This window comes from Bactrocera neohumeralis, unplaced genomic scaffold (assembly GCF_024586455.1).
Source record: "Bactrocera neohumeralis isolate Rockhampton unplaced genomic scaffold, APGP_CSIRO_Bneo_wtdbg2-racon-allhic-juicebox.fasta_v2 cluster09, whole genome shotgun sequence".
Taxonomy (NCBI): domain Eukaryota; kingdom Metazoa; phylum Arthropoda; class Insecta; order Diptera; family Tephritidae; genus Bactrocera; species Bactrocera neohumeralis.
In genome coordinates this window covers 10,421,228-10,437,131 of record NW_026089622.1, presented here as the reverse complement: position 1 = coordinate 10,437,131, position 15,904 = coordinate 10,421,228, and the positions used below count along the sequence as shown (strand labels likewise).

The following is a 15,904-nucleotide window of genomic DNA, read 5'->3' as shown; positions in this document are numbered from 1 at the left end:
TATTCGCCTAGGGGGGCCGGGATGGCTAGATGAGTTAGCTCTCCCCTCTATACATCCGACACTGAACAACCACACGACAACACACCACACTAACGCGATCCACAAATGAAGACACCACACACTACTACACACGAATATACCACACATGCAAACATCACACCATAACTCTACACTATCGAACTATCAAAAGCGACTGCTCCAGAGGACGATCTCCCCTTTCTTACAACGATCTCGCACCGAGCGAACGTGTTACGCAGCGTCAATTTCCGTATATGTACAGATTTCGAATTGGCGGTGACTCCAAACCGTATTCTTTTTTTTAAATTAAACTAAACCTTTTAATTAAACAAACCAAAACCGAAACATTAAACTAAACCTTAAATTTAACAAACAAATTCAAATTGTGTTTATTTTTGCCGGTGAAGTAACAAGTGCCGAGGTAAGTGGTGGCTAGCAATAGCGAGAGAAACAATAATATAAAATATGAAAACTGAAATCAAACTATTACAAATAGTTTATATATTTATAAATAATTGCATTCGACTCTGATTTTGAGTTAGTTTAAGAAAATTTCAAACATATTTTTATAATTACTACAGTATATCGAGAAGGTAACCCTGCGTTGGGAGAGAGCAATCAGCTGACACGTTTCTACGGGAAAAATCCAAATGCCGTGGAAATCTACGGTATCCTACGGTAAAGCGGGCGGTAAAAGCGGTGTTGGCTAATCATTTACATTGCGCTCCCATAAGATAGGTCGTATCAGTTGACTCGGGCCACGGTTTTGCGGAATTCGCTGTTTGCGCTCTAACTCAGGAGAGAGTTAAGGAACGTTTGATTACACGACACGACAATGTCAAGTGAGTTATCCGACAATAGTAATAAGAAGACTACATGTATTGAATCATCTCCTAGTAAATGTACTCCATCAGTACTGCAAAATAAATCAGATCAGTTGCCAGCGCTGATCCAACCTAATGTGAAATACTTTTTTGAGCAAGTCAAAAGTATTTCTTACCAAGATGGCCCTAAATCAAAGAAAATTACTGAAGCAATTGTGAAATATATTATAATGGACAACAAGCCATTTTCCACTGTAGAAGGAAAAGGTTTTCTGCAGATGATGAAGGAACTGGTTCCGCTTTTTAAAGTTCCAAGTAGAGAAACCATAAAATTATGAGTGGATGAAAAATATTAAGCGCTGTCTTCAATTTTCAAAGAGTATATTCGTAAGTGCGACAGTTATTGCCTGACGATATGGACGGAGACTATGAAAAATCAGTCGTTCCTTGGGGTAACAATTCATTTTTTGGACAATTTACGTTTGTTGAGTGGGACGTGAGGAGTAATCGAACTGCAAGAAAGTCATACAGCAGCTTATTTAGAAGAAACTATGTTTAGACTTTTCAACGGGTGGAACGTTTCCTTAAAAAAAGTTTCTGCTTGTGTAACTGATAATGATTCAACCATGATGAAATTAAATAGAAGCGTAATAGTAAGAACGCTATGGAATTCATGTTTTTATATGTTAGAGAGATTTGTCCACTTAGCCCCTATTTTAAGTGAAGTACTGCTCACTCGCCCAGAAGCACCTCTATGGTTAATGCCTCCGAGCTGAACAAAATTAAGGAGGTGATTGAATTATTAAAGTGTTTTGAAATTGTGACCAGGGAGATTTCGGCTGATAACTACGTTACCACTAGCAAGGTTATACCTTTAGTAAGCTGTTTAACTGAAGTTCTGACAAAAATTTCAGCTCAAGACGCTATTGTAAGGGAGCTAAAAAGTGAACTGTAAAAGAACATGAATAAGAGATTTGACAAACTTGAATTTAATTCAGTTCTGGCGTTGGCTACTGTATTGGATCCGAGATTTAAATTTCTGAATTTTAAAGATGCACTGGCTAAAAACAAAACAGTTTTGTATTTAAATAATTTCACAAAGGATGCAAATTATGGCTGTTTAAATGAGTTAAGCATCCACCCCCTTTACCCGTAAAAACTGGCGCACCCTAATAAGGTAACTTAATACACCACAGCTGATGACACTACATCACACCACAATTGAGAACATCACCACACCTAGCAAACGGTCACCATACGACCACTCACCATGGCTATACACCAACAAACTCTTCAAAAGGATGGAAAACGGAAAAGCAGACACATTTCGTCACTTTCTCAAACGCTTCTGCGTAACTTTGGATCGGCCGTGATCCGCAACTATTTCGACATCGCTGCGCTCCACATTGATCCTGCATTTGTTGTTCAATAAGATTCCATTTGTTGTAACCGGAATTTGTATCACAAATAAATTATCGAGTGTTAGTGACTCATAAACTTAAATACAGTGGTGTGATTCTCACTCAGTTAGGCACCCAAATATTCATGGTCCTTCGAGCCTTACAGAAAGGCACTATTGGATTTTAAAGTAAAAATCTAAAAAAGAAAAAATAAAACAGAACAAAGTGTGGTGACAAAAACAGTGTTAATAAAACAATAAAAAAAAGCAACCAAGCGAACAGAGCACAGTGTGCTAAGATTAAAAAACGAAAAGTGTCCCAAACAGAAAAAAGTACATATATACTTATATATATACACATGCGAAAGGAAAATTAAATTTTGTATACTTATTTACAACAAAAAAGACAAAACAAAAATAAAAAACAAAAAAAGTGCAGTGGAACAAAAACAAAAAAAAATAATACTGCGACATAAAACATAAATTTACAAAACCAAAATATAAACAAGTTTACAACACAAAAACAAATTAAACGGGAGAACAAAATAAACGAAACAATTTCAACAAACAAAAACGCATGAAACCTAAGCACCAAACATAAATCGGGCGCGAAAAGCTAAATCACCAATAAAACGAAACAAACGGGCGCGAACATTAAAACAAATATACAAGTAGTACATACATACAACAAAACAACATCACGAGAAGGTAGCCAGCTGGAGCACAGGAATTGGAAGAAGGCGAACAGACAAATCAGCTGGAAGCGGTTCGGAGAGGAGCACATACATACAAACATACATACATATGTATATACAATTACAAAGCCCTTGATGCAACCAAGTGAGCGTATTTAGTCCATTTTTTTATACTTAATAATATGCATATATGTATAGAAAAAGACGGTTTTATATGCTAAAATAAAATCTGCAACTTAAAATCCGTTTTAATAGCACAACGAAGCGGTTACCAACAATATACTATATATCGAAATATTTATAAAAAATTAAATGCCTATATGTTAAGCTTACCTTTGTGTATTCAAACACAACTATTTAACAAAAACAGAAAGAATCCAAAAATCAAGTATTTATTTACTTGCAATATTTTCCGGCAATACCTCTTATGTTTAACAAAGCAATAAGCAGGATTGCATAAATTAAGTAAGCAAAGGCACAAACTAAATCAATATTATAATATAAACAAAGCAAAGCGAAGCAAGAGTTGCAAAAAATACAAACATACATATAAGCATATTTAGCTAATAATATACAAATTATTATACCTACATATAGAGCAAAACATACATATTTACATATATGTAAATGTGTGCACCCTTTTTTTCAATTCCGTTTTCGCGCTCACCTCACAGTGCATAATAACTTAAAAAAGCAAATTGATCTCCTAACGAGCTCTCAATTGCTTAAGAACATAAACATAATACTAACAATTCGTGCATGCTTAGGTAAAAAGCACATTGATCTCTCCAACGAGCTCACAATTGCACAAAACATAAGTACCTACCTACGCATGTATATAGAACAGTGGCGCTCAACGCAATAAAAATCCAAAAACGCGTGTTTGACTGATAATTCTGCTACTGCGAAAAATAAAAAAAAAAAATAAAAAAAAAGCAACAAATTATTCTGTCGCAAGTAATACAAAACGTCATTAATAAAACAAATATTTTCAGAAAGATAATCCGAAGTAATAAACTCTTATTTATATAAAAGAGTATTCGATTTCAAATCATACTATATTCTTATTAAAATCAGTCTACACTGAGAAAATTTTAATTAATTGAATAATTTTTTTGAGAAATAGAAAAGATGAATGACGATATAAGTCAAATTACACTTGCAGGAGCTACACGCTCAAAACAGGTTGCTAAATTTGTTTCACAAAGTGAAAGTTTAGTAAGATACTGCACTCGGTTTTCATCTTCGCCTATTCAGGCAAACTCTGAATCCGCATTAGAAATAAAAAAAGGAAAATCTCGATAATTTTTGGACTCGTCTCCAAGCGGCTCATGACGCCATAGTAGGTTCTGACGATTCAGACCTATCACAAACTTTGAAATAATCAGCTTACGTTATATATGAAAACTGCTTAGACCAGTATGAACAAACAAAAGCTATGATCTCCGATCAAATAAAACTAATAAAAGCAATTGCACCTTCTCCACATCCGAGAGTAGAGCTGCAACAATATCAAGAGGCAAGTTCAGGCATCCACCTCGAGGTGCCGGCATGTGACACAGAAATATTTTATGGAGGTTATGAAGAATGGCCGTCCTTCCGGGACATGTTTACAGCCGTTTACATCAACCATCCAGAACTATCAAAAGCACAAAAATTGTATCACCTCCGATACAAGACAAAAGGTCAGGCAGGCATAATAGTAAAACAGTTCGCTCTTAATGACGACAATATCAATTTGGCTTGGGAAGCTCTAAAAGCGAGATATGAAAATGAAAGAATACTGGTCGATAAACAAGTAACGACACTAATGAACTTGCCAAAAGTTAAGAAAGGAACAAGTGTAGAATTCATCAAACTAGAATCCAATGTTTCAAATTGCTTGTCGATTCTATCGACACTAAATATTCCCACAGACAGCTGGGACCCAATCCTGGTAAACATTTGCACCGCCGCATTACCAGAAAAGTCGTTACTTCTATGGGAGCAATCGCTCTCATCACGAAAAAAGTGCCCAACGTGGCAACAAATGAAAGATTTTCTCACCACCCAATATGAAATTGCGGAAAGGTTAGAAGAAAATATAATTAATACTAAGAACATTAAACACGACCAAAACCGAAGCTTCAATAGGCCCCAAGCTAGAAGCAACAAAAATTTAAACAAAAACGTTCACAAAACGCAATCGTTCACATCTGAACAACGAAAACATACGTCATGCGAACTATGTAAAAGAGGGCATAAACTTAAATCTTGCGAGAGGTTTAAAAGCTTAAAAGTTAACGAACGAAATAATTTTGTCAGGTCAAAAAGACTTTGCACAAATTGTCTGTCACATGCGCATACATATAAAAATTGCAAAAGTAAATTTAATTGCTTCCATTGTCACAAAAGACACCATACAATGCTTCACTATAGCACGTATCCGCTATCACACCAAAAAAGGGCGCATATTAAAAAAACCACGGGTTTAATTGCAAAAGCAAATCCAGAAACCCAAAACTGTAAAAATTGCCAAGAGACACCATGTTGCTCAAAGGCACAAAAAATTCAAACGCTGCACAGCGAAATACAAAGTGGACTAGTTGCAGAACCAGTTTCCACCATACCAACTCAAGTTGAGGACAAATACCTTAATTCAAAATTAAGGAAATTGCAAAAGTTAAGGAAACTTCCAACAACAAACAAAATTATAAAAGATTAGTATTGTGAGCACTTCTCTAAAGCCACAACTACTCGATCAAATAATGGCCGGTATGTCGTACGACAACCAATAGAGCCACAATTTTCTAATACCCCACATAAAGGTAGAAAAAGCAAAGTCAGAATTCAATCTGACAATAATAAAAATTCAAATATCTGTCACATTTCGACCCCCCAGGGTGGCCTCGCCACTTATGATTACTGACGCAACATTTATGGGAATCAGCTATACAAAGCATAATTATAAAAAAAATTATCTACTCCACGAATCGAAGCCGTTCTCTATTCACGGCACATCCCTCGCAAGATCCCTCTAATTTCATAGTCCTAATCGAGGGCTAAGGAGTACCCATACGTGGAGATACTATCCTTCATAAGCCGATTAATTTGGTGATAATCCAGAAAAAGCAAGTACTAAATGATCAGCATAATAACTTTCAAAGAAACAACCGCTATGTATAATAACTACGAAAAGCACTCGTAAATGCGCAATATATAGTTTCATATCGTATGAACGTCAAAGCATGTCTGTTTAAAACCAAAACCATTTCCAGCGTTTATTCTGAGCCCTCGGGTACTATACTAGCAGTACGCCGATATATACTAGGCAAAATATTCGCCTAGGGGGCCCAGGATGTTTAAATGAGTTAAGCATCCACCCCCTTTACCCGTAAAAACTGGCGCACCCTAATAAGGTAACTTAATACACCACAGCTGATGACACTACATCACACCACAATTGAGAACATCACCATACCTAGCAAACGATCACCATACGACCACTCACCATGGCTATACACCAACAAACTCTTCAAAAGGATGGAAAACGGAAAAGCAGACACATTTCGTCACTTTTTTCGTCACACTCGCTCGTGCTGATACTTTTGATTCGTCTGCGGGCCTAAGCGCATAAGTTATACCTTTTTTTCGAGGCAGAGCTCAAACGCTTCTGCGTAACTTTGGATCGGCCGTGATCCGCAACTATTTCGACATCACTGCGCTCCACATCGATCCTGCATTTGTTGTTCAATAAGATTCCATTTGTTGTAACCGGAATTTGTATTACAAATAAATTATCACTTATTTCGTATCCGCTAAAATAATGTTTTTTAATTGGTAAAATTAATCGCGAGTGTTAGTGACTCATAAACTTAAATACAGTGGTGTTATTCTCACTCAGTTGGGCACCCAAATATTCAATGGCGTTAGTACGTCGGAATCTTCGGATGAGTGTGCCACAGAAAACCCGTTTGATATTTGGAGCCATCATAAACAGTTGGCCCACCAAAATATGAAATGTAAGTTTTCCAATTTATCTACTATTACAACAACGGAAGTTGAAGTGCAAATGTATCTTGGATCAGCTGTTGCTTCTATCAAACAGAATACAACAGAAATGTGGGATGATATGAAAAATGGATTTCCTGAATTGTATAAACAAGCTTCCAAATATTTATCCATTGTGGCCACTCAGTCCCTAGTGAACGACTGTTTTCTAAAGCTGGAGCAACGATCACACAGCAAAGAAATCGCTTGACAGGGAAAAGACTTTCCAAATTGTTATTTTTAAATTCTGTTTTAAATCAATAATTTGTTGTTTGCTCAAAAACTATTTATATCTTTTATTTATTGAGAAAAGGGTTTAATAGATAGCTAAAATATATATCAATTAAAAGAGTACTAGTGTATTTCACTTAATTATGGTTTTGAAATAAGCTTTTTATGCTCACTTATAAAATATGTTAAAAAAGTTCAAAAATCCATCGATGTTTCGATACATCGATGTTTTTGATTTCGATGTTGTTTGAAGAAACATCGATACATCGAACCATCGATGTTTCATTTCACGATGTTTGCATCTCTATCGGTATGGCCACCAGTATGCCGGAGCAAGCCTTTTGAATGGCCTCTACGTCTGCACAATGCTTTCCTTACATGGGCAAATGCATTTTTCCGAAAAGGAAGAAGTCGCACGGTGCCATATCAGGGGAATACGGGGAGTGGTTAATGGTTACAATGTGATTTTTGGTCAAATAATCTGTCACAAACGGTTCTTCGAATGTTGGATTCTGAGCAATTTTTGGTCGTCAGTCAAATTTAATGTTGGCTCTCTGTTCGAAGCTCATTTTCGCACAGATAACACAAACACACTGACACTTAAAACGCAATAACTTCACTGTCGATCGATGAAATGCCAGGAAATCTCACTGGACAATCGATAAACATAGGAGATTAAATTAATAATTTATAAAGAGTGTGTTAGAGAATTTATTGGTGAGGATTTAATCCTTCAACTGGACAACGCTCATAAGCTCAAAATTGTTGTATGGACTTGGTTAAAAGCATAAATAATTGTATGAAAAGTATTATCTTAGGTTGCGGCATTGGTTTATGAAACTAACATAAAATAACGGTGGTCATTGGGATTACTAAGATAAATGTTCACTTAATATGGATGCATTATATTTTCTTTCCTCTACAATTTATTATTACTTTGTTTGTTGTTAAAAGAACAGCTCTTATTTATAGTTGTAGTAAAGTATGTACAGCAATTTTAACAAATGGTAGTAAACACAATAAAAACTATAATAAAATTTAAAATAACTTTATAAAGCTGGCTAAATGAGCACCTGACCCCCCTCTTAATATAATCAAGCTACACCCCACTCATACACACCATACTCAACACGACTACACCATCTACATCATCCACATCATATTCCACACATCTACACCATATTCACATCCACACCTCATATTCAACACGTCATCATTTCATCATCATCTACACCACACCTTTCACACCACACATGAGGACACCAAACACAAGTAACAAAAGGGACTGGCGGACGGGCCAGCCTTGCTTTTTCTCATACGATCCGTGCGCTTATACGTACATACGAGTTTCCCGCTTTGAAATCATTTCGCCAACACAAAAGGGTAAGTGCCGCGAGGTTTTTTTTCGAAAAAAAAGAAGACTTCTATTTAAAACATGGTCCTTCGAAGCCGTACCGGACGGCAGTAGTGGTAACAATAACAAAATAATAAAAAATATAAAAAAAATCGGTCACGGTAACGCGGTAACTAAATCAAAAAAGGGGGAAAAAAAAAGAACCCGGAGTATAAAACGGGTGAAACAAAAAACTGAAAAAATTTGTGTTAAGACACCGGTAGTGAAGTGACACTTTTTAAATCGGTTACAAAATAAACCGTTGGTGGACATACATATGAAAACGTGAAAAAAAAGCAAGGAAAAAATTAAAAAGTGAAAAAAATTTAATATAAGTGTGGAAAACGGTAGTAATACCTGACCGTTGGTGACAAGAAAAAGAAAAAGAAAAAGTCCCGGTAGAACAAAACCGGTAGTGTAAAACAAAAAAAAAAAAATCTTCAAACGGTAGTAACAACTGGCCGTTGGTGACCACGAAAAAGTCCCAGTGTAGAACAAAACCGGTAGTGTAAAAAAGAAAAACCAAACGTGAAAAACTGTGAAACTTTGGACAAAAATTTAAAAAAAAGAGGAAAGCGGTGGTGAAGAAAAAAAAAGAATTGGAAAAAAGGGAACAACCTGTGTGAAAAAATTTACAAACAACAAATACAGTGATAACAAAAAAAAACAAAAAACAAAAAAAAATATACATATAAACAAAATCTAATATACATATGTACACATGTACGTATATTGTATATGTTAAAAAAGTGAATACCTGTGGGCAAACCAAGTGTGAAAAAATTGAACAAAAGTGCGGTGCTAAACATAAAATACATATATAATACATACATATACAAATGTATGTAAGGTGAAACCAAAAAAAAAAAAAAAAACAAAGAGTGAGGTGACAAAGTGTGGTGCGCAAACTAAAGGTTAACATAACAAACAAATTTCATTTCACAGTGCGGTGAAAACAAAACCAAATCGAAACAAAAGAGGAACCAGGAAAACCCAACAACACCAGCAACACAAAGATTGGAGAAAGACGCACAGGCACAAGCACAAGCACAGGCACAAGCGCAGGCACAAGCGCTATCACAAGCGCAGGCACCCAATAAACAATTGCGTAAATGTTTTGTAAATCTGCGCTAAAATAAACTTATCTACAAACATTTGAGTAAACTTACTTACAAATGTGAGAAATAAGTTTAATTATAAGTTTACTTATCTTATATTTGTAAGTTTAAAATAAATGCGTTGAAAAAACGTTTACTTACAAACATAAATGTAAACTTATGATGCAACATTGCAAATCAGTTTACATGTAAACACAAAAAGTAAACCAACCGTTTACCATTTCCCGTTAGTTTTTTCGCCGACTCTCTGACGACTGTTTTTTCTTTTTTGAGTGATCGCAGTTCATAATTATTGAATTTGTGAGATGTAAAGACGTGCGTTTTAAATAAAACAGTGGAAAAGTTAATAACTAAAAATAATTAATTGAAAAATTACTTACATATAAGTATTATTTAGAAGTGTTATAAATAAAATAAAATAAAAAAGGCCTTTACAATATAAAAGGGTAAGTTGCATGTTGTATTTTAAGGCGTTGTTATAATTTTTTTAACTGCTATTCGCGGAAAATTTGCCACGCATTCTAACTAAGTTTGTTTTTTGCAGGAATACTGGAAATAAGGTGCTTCCAAAACTTAAAAGGTAAATTGTTGTTTTTTACATTAACATATGTTATACTTGGTTATAAAAATTGCAAATGAGTTCCTTAAAGCGGTACAGAACAGCAAAAACTTTTAGTTGCCAGTTGATGCACTTGTTGTATTCAAATGATAATGAACAGTCGCAACCTACAACCTCCGCAGCTTCACCTAATCCTTGCCCTATCCTATCCACTTCTTCCCCGCCGCGGAGGGATGAATGTGAATTTCAACTAATTGAACAAAATTTGAGTGAATCAAGTTCTGATTCAGATGAGTTAAGTCCTTCAGAATTTTATGAGCATCAGCCACCAATTGATATCTTCATAGATGAACTTACATCATGGGTTATTGAATCAAACATTTCAAACGATTTGGGAAATAAGCTTTTGAAAATTTTAGGCACTAAAATTCCTGGACTACCAAAGGATGTTCGCACATTAAAACAAACTCCAACCGACGCCCCTACTACTTGCTTAAATGAAGGGCAATATTTCCATTATGGTCTTAAAGATTGTTTGACAGATTTTCTTCAAACAAAATTACATTCACTAAGTTCAAATGATTTAGCATTAAATATAAATGTAGATGGCTTACCAATATCTAAAAGTTCAAAGAAAAATTTGTGGCCAATTCTGATAAATATTTATGGTACAGAATCTGTGTTAGTTGTTGGAATTTTTGCCGGTAGTTCTCATCCAATATCTGCTAATGAATATCTAAAACCTTTTGTTGATGAAATGAATGATCTTATTGCCAGCGGACTCCAATTTGATTCAAAAAATTATAATGTTAAATGTCGAGCGTTTATTTGTGATGCACCCGCAAGAGCCTTTATATTAAGCATTAAGGGTCATTCAGGCTACAGCTCTTGTACAAAATGCACCCAGAAAGGCGAACGTCAAGAAAACAGAACAATTTTTCCCTTTCAACCACATCCTTCCAGAACAAATGCAGATTTTCGAAATAGAACTGACATACAACATCACAAGCAGCTCAGTCCCATCATTTTAGAAAATTTACCAACAGATATGATCAAGCAATTTCCACTTGATTATATGCACGTTATTTGTTTAGGGGTAGTAAAAGTTCTGTTGTTATCTTGGGTGAAAGTAAGAAACAGGAACTATTCGTTGCAAAATGAAAAAATAACTTGTTTAAACGCCAATTTATTAGGTCGTTAGGTTAGGTCGTTTCAAAAACGGTTCTTTCAATTTTGTTGTTAAAAACGGTTTGTACTTTTCTTTAAAAGCTCCAGATAATTTTTATATGAGTGACAACTTAATCTTTAGAACTGTTTCTATTATTAAAAGTAGGGACAATGAAATCATTTTACAAGGACATCATTTACAAAATTTAAAAGATTTATTTATAACTCCTTTAAAATCATCAGTATTTCATATATATCGGGTGATTTTTTAAGAGCTTGATAACTTTTTTAAAAAAAAAACGCATAAAATTTGCAAAATCTCATCGGTTCTTTATTTGAAACGTTAGATTGGTTCATGACATTTACTTTTTGAAGATAATTTCATTTAAATGTTGACCGCGGCTGCGTCTTAGGTGGTCCATTCGGAAAGTCCAATTTTGGGCAACTTTTTCGAGCATTTCGGCCGGAATAGCCCGAATTTCTTCGGAAATGTTGTCTTCCAAAGCTGGAATAGTTGCTGGCTTATTTCTGTAGACTTTAGACTTGACGTAGCCCCACAAAAAATTGTCTAAAGGCGTTAAATCGCATGATCTTGGTGGCCAACTGCCCATGCATCCCGAAAAATGCACTGTTTGGTGTGGTTTGTACGCTGGTGGAATCATTGGACCGTATTTTTTCAAAGATGCTGTTGGACGCAACGTTACGGTGAATGGCGATCGCTATCGTTCGATGCTAACAAACTTTTTGTTGCCAAAAATGGAAGAACTGAACTTGGTTGACATGTGGTTTCAACAAGATGGCGCTACATGCCACACAGCTCGCGATTCTATGGCCATTTTGAGGGAAAACTTCGGAGAACAATTCATCTCAAGAAATGGACCCGTAAGTTGGCCACCAAGATCATGCGATTTAACGCCTTTAGACTATTTTTTGTGGGGCTACGTCAAGTCTAAAGTCTACAGAAATAAGCCAGCAACTATTCCAGCTTTGGAAGACAACATTTCCGAAGAAATTCGGGCTATTCCGGCCGAAATGCTCGAAAAAGTTGCCCAAAATTGGACTTTCCGAATGGACCACCTAAGACGCAGCCGCGGTCAACATTTAAATGAAATTATCTTCAAAAAGTAAATGTCATGAACCAATCTAACGTTTCAAATAAAGAACCGATGAGATTTTGCAAATTTTATGCGTTTTTTTTTTAAAAAAAGTTATCAAGCTCTTAAAAAATCACCCGATATAATACAAACAGCTTAACTTTTTCAAATATCTTAAGTTCCCATATCCTAACCAAAATAATAAAAGTATTTTATTTACATAACTTTGAAAGTGATTCACATTCCTTTCTTCTCCTAGTTTCTCATAATGTCCGCCAATAAATCATACACATACAACTCCCAAGAACCAATAGCCCAAACAAATACCGATGGAGTGCATTTGCAATTTGAAACATCCATCAACCAAAACGGAAATAACCACACCATAGTCGAAGAAGCAGGAACAATTAATAGCTATACACTGGATCCCACATTTTTAGAAGGTAGTCAATACCAATTATTTATTTGAAATTTTTTTTTTAATGAAAATGTTTTTTTGCAGCAATTCAAAGCACCATTGATGCAGCTGTATCAAAATCTATGGGAAGAATCGTCGAGGAGGTAAGAAGCTTGCAGCGAGATATCGCAGAGTTGAGGAATAGCAGAGACAATGTTCCATCAAAAAAGATTATGCCAGCGGAACCTTTAAACACAGTGGAGCAATTTATGGAATTGGAGAGTTTACTCCAGAAGGATGAAGAATATGCTAAATTTGTAAGTAAATATTTATTGACTGTTTGAAAGCCAATTTTACAATTTCCTTTTTTTGAAGAAATCGGAACTTATGCAAAATATTAAATACACAGGAGCGAAATTCGTCAGAACAGCTTGGCGCTCATTGGTATCCGATGAATGTGCTCAACATTTTGCTTGGAGTGGAACGTCAGACAAAAAACCTGTCCGCGTCTTAAAAGTATCTATGGCTATCCGAGGTACTTAATAATAAAACTTAATAAACTTTATATTTACATGTGTACTTATATACTTATATATATTTTTAATTTAAATTTCAGATGTCTTCTTACATGAAGTGAAGGGCAATGACACTGAATATATAAGTGGCACCAAGACGATTTTTCAGTTTGCCAAAAATAGACAAAAACGGAAGCACCAAAATGCAGCAAATTAATTATTTTACCTAACTATTTTTCTATCATTTCATTTTTAAAGAATGTTTTTTAAATTTTAATTTTTAGTATAAGTTTGATTTAACTTATGAAGAATTTTTTTAATTTTTAGTATAAGTACATATGTATATATAATAAATAATATTAAATGAATTAAAACTAATAAAGAAAATAATTATATATCTTTAAAAATATATCATGCGATTTATTTTACTACCATTACATAAAATCATTACAACACGTTTACAAATACATTTGAAAATAAACTTACAAGCGGTTGGATATTAATTTAATAAATGCTTACTTTTAAGTTTAAAAATAAGCGATTTTACAAGTATGTGAAAAAGGCCAAAGTAATGTAACGTTTTGGTTCTTTACAAGTCTTTTGTAATGAAAAACGTAAACTTTTTGTAACGAAAAGGTTTACCAGTGTAAGTTTATTTTAAGTTTATTTACAAACGCGATTGTTTACTGGGCAAGAGCACAGGCACATACACATACTCTCATATTATCCCCAAAAGCCCCTGGCGGAAACCAAAGTGAGTTGTATCGTTCCTTTCAATTTTATATATCACTTTCATATGCATATGTATGGTTTAGTATCTAAAACTTAAATTTACGGTTCAGACCAAAATTCAGGTCGAAAAATAAGCGAAAACCGTTACCAAACTGTTTTCAGAGTTCGGTTTATTTTCCGGTAAAAACCGTACACCGCTAACAAAGCAGTTTGGTACTGTATATAAAAGATTAGTGATTGCCGGTAAATGCTTACCGTTGTGTTATAACACAAAACTACCCAGAGAAAAAATATATAAAAATTCAAGTATTTAAATTTGCGAAATTTTCAGCCCCTTATACTTAATCAAGTATAAGCAGGATTGCTTAAAGTAAGCTACGGCAAGCACAGAAAAAAGAAAAAAACAACAAACAAGAACGTATTTGCGAATTAAATTTTATAACATACATACATATGTACAAATAATTCACGTATATTCCAAAAACCTATAAAGAGCATAACTGGCTCATCTACTACTGAAATCATATCCGCATATATTTATTTCAAAATATATACATTTAGTATATACATATATTCTAAAGTCAGAATATCATTCTATTTTCTTTTCGCGGCCTCGTCTCACTGCGTACACATATACATACTTATGTATAAGCGGCGCAGTTATACAAATTATGTATATACTTACTAACAAGTGAACTTACGAAAATTACCTACGGTCGTTTAATTCTCTTTCGTGGTTCATTCGTACCGCGAACATTTTTACACATATACGCATATATACATACATATATATACATACGGGCGCAAGTATATTCAATATATAATATACTGGAAGAAATACCCAATCGACATTGGGTACAAAGTATAACAATAAATACATATAACAAAAAGGATTTTTGTAACATATAACATTTGTACAAAAGTGTATTGTCACGTATGTAGTTACGCTCACTGCTTCAAAGTCCACATAGGCAAATATTCCGCGATACCCCTTGGTTTTCGTCTAACAAAACCAAGCAGGATTGCGTATAAACTATATTCAAAGTCCACATTGGCATATTTCCGCAATATCCCCTTGATTTTTGATCAACAAAAACAAGCAGGATTGTGTAAAATAAACAAAAGCGTAATACATATGTACATACATGCATATGTACAAAGTGCAGTGATCTCTACAACGAGCGCTCATTAGCACATAATAAATAAAAGATCCACCTATAGGTATACCCTATAGGACATTTGGACATACAAAATATATAAAACAAATATATACAAGAAAAATAAAAAATACTTAAAATAATTTCCGGTCATTAAAAAAAAAAAAAATAATAATAATAATAATCATTAAATCAAATTTAAGTGATTAATTATTTATTTCATTTTAAAACTCTTATTAACTTAAAAGAGTTCGCGATTGCGCATATTATTACTCCGAAATACGTAAAGCGTTATCTTTATTCAATTTCGTTCAAAGTTACCTAAAAGAGTTCTCGTCTAATCATATACATAAATACAGATATATACGAAAATATTTTTTAAAAATCTCGGTTTATCAAAAAATCATTGGTTATTTACTTGTTGGAAACTCTTACATACAAAAGAGTCTTCTATTCGACATTTGATCTACAAGTCTAGTTTTCACTAAGACGTTTTGATTCATTCTATACATCTTTTAAATGAGCTCAGACTCAAAGGAATCGAAAACAACTCAGTTGCTAAAAGTTCCAAAGATG

At 34.3% G+C, this 15,904-nt stretch overlaps 2 protein-coding genes across 5 annotated transcripts in view; one reads left to right on the top strand and one right to left on the bottom strand.

Moving 5' to 3' along the window:
* Positions 1-8,245: 8,245 nt before the first annotated feature.
* Positions 8,246-13,766, top strand: LOC126764494 (uncharacterized). Of its 4 annotated transcripts, XM_050482201.1 has the most exons (5): positions 8,246-10,287; positions 12,787-12,970; positions 13,030-13,241; positions 13,300-13,459; positions 13,541-13,765. In XM_050482201.1, the coding sequence occupies exons 2-5, from the start codon at positions 12,796-12,798 to the stop codon at positions 13,654-13,656; spliced, it is 663 nt and encodes a 220-aa protein (XP_050338158.1). In that variant the 5' UTR covers positions 8,246-10,287; positions 12,787-12,795; the 3' UTR covers positions 13,657-13,765. The 4 variants fall into 4 exon arrangements, with proteins under 4 accessions (XP_050338158.1, XP_050338157.1, XP_050338160.1 ...); XM_050482200.1 differs by lacking the exon at positions 8,246-10,287 and having other exon boundaries at positions 11,697-12,970; positions 13,541-13,766; XM_050482203.1 differs by lacking the exon at positions 8,246-10,287 and having other exon boundaries at positions 11,697-12,970; positions 13,300-13,425; positions 13,541-13,619.
* A 656-nt stretch (positions 13,767-14,422) lies between these two features.
* Positions 14,423-15,904, bottom strand: part of LOC126764606 (uncharacterized) — a 2,194-nt gene continuing 712 nt past the window's right edge. Inside the window, exon 2 of the mRNA XM_050482274.1 lies at positions 14,423-14,446. Coding sequence (XP_050338231.1) covers positions 14,423-14,446 — 24 coding nt within the window. The remainder of the gene's footprint in view (positions 14,447-15,904) is intronic.

Excerpts from the sequence above, each read along its gene's own strand:
- LOC126764494 (XM_050482200.1), top strand. The coding sequence starts at position 12,796 with ATGTCCGCCAATAAATCATACACATACAACTCCCAAGAACCAATAGCC. Across the intron at positions 12,971-13,029 it reads GGATCCCACATTTTTAGAAG|CAATTCAAAGCACCATTGAT; the intron begins GTAGTCAATACC and ends GTTTTTTTGCAG. Across the intron at positions 13,460-13,540 it reads AGTATCTATGGCTATCCGAG|ATGTCTTCTTACATGAAGTG; the intron begins GTACTTAATAAT and ends TTTAAATTTCAG.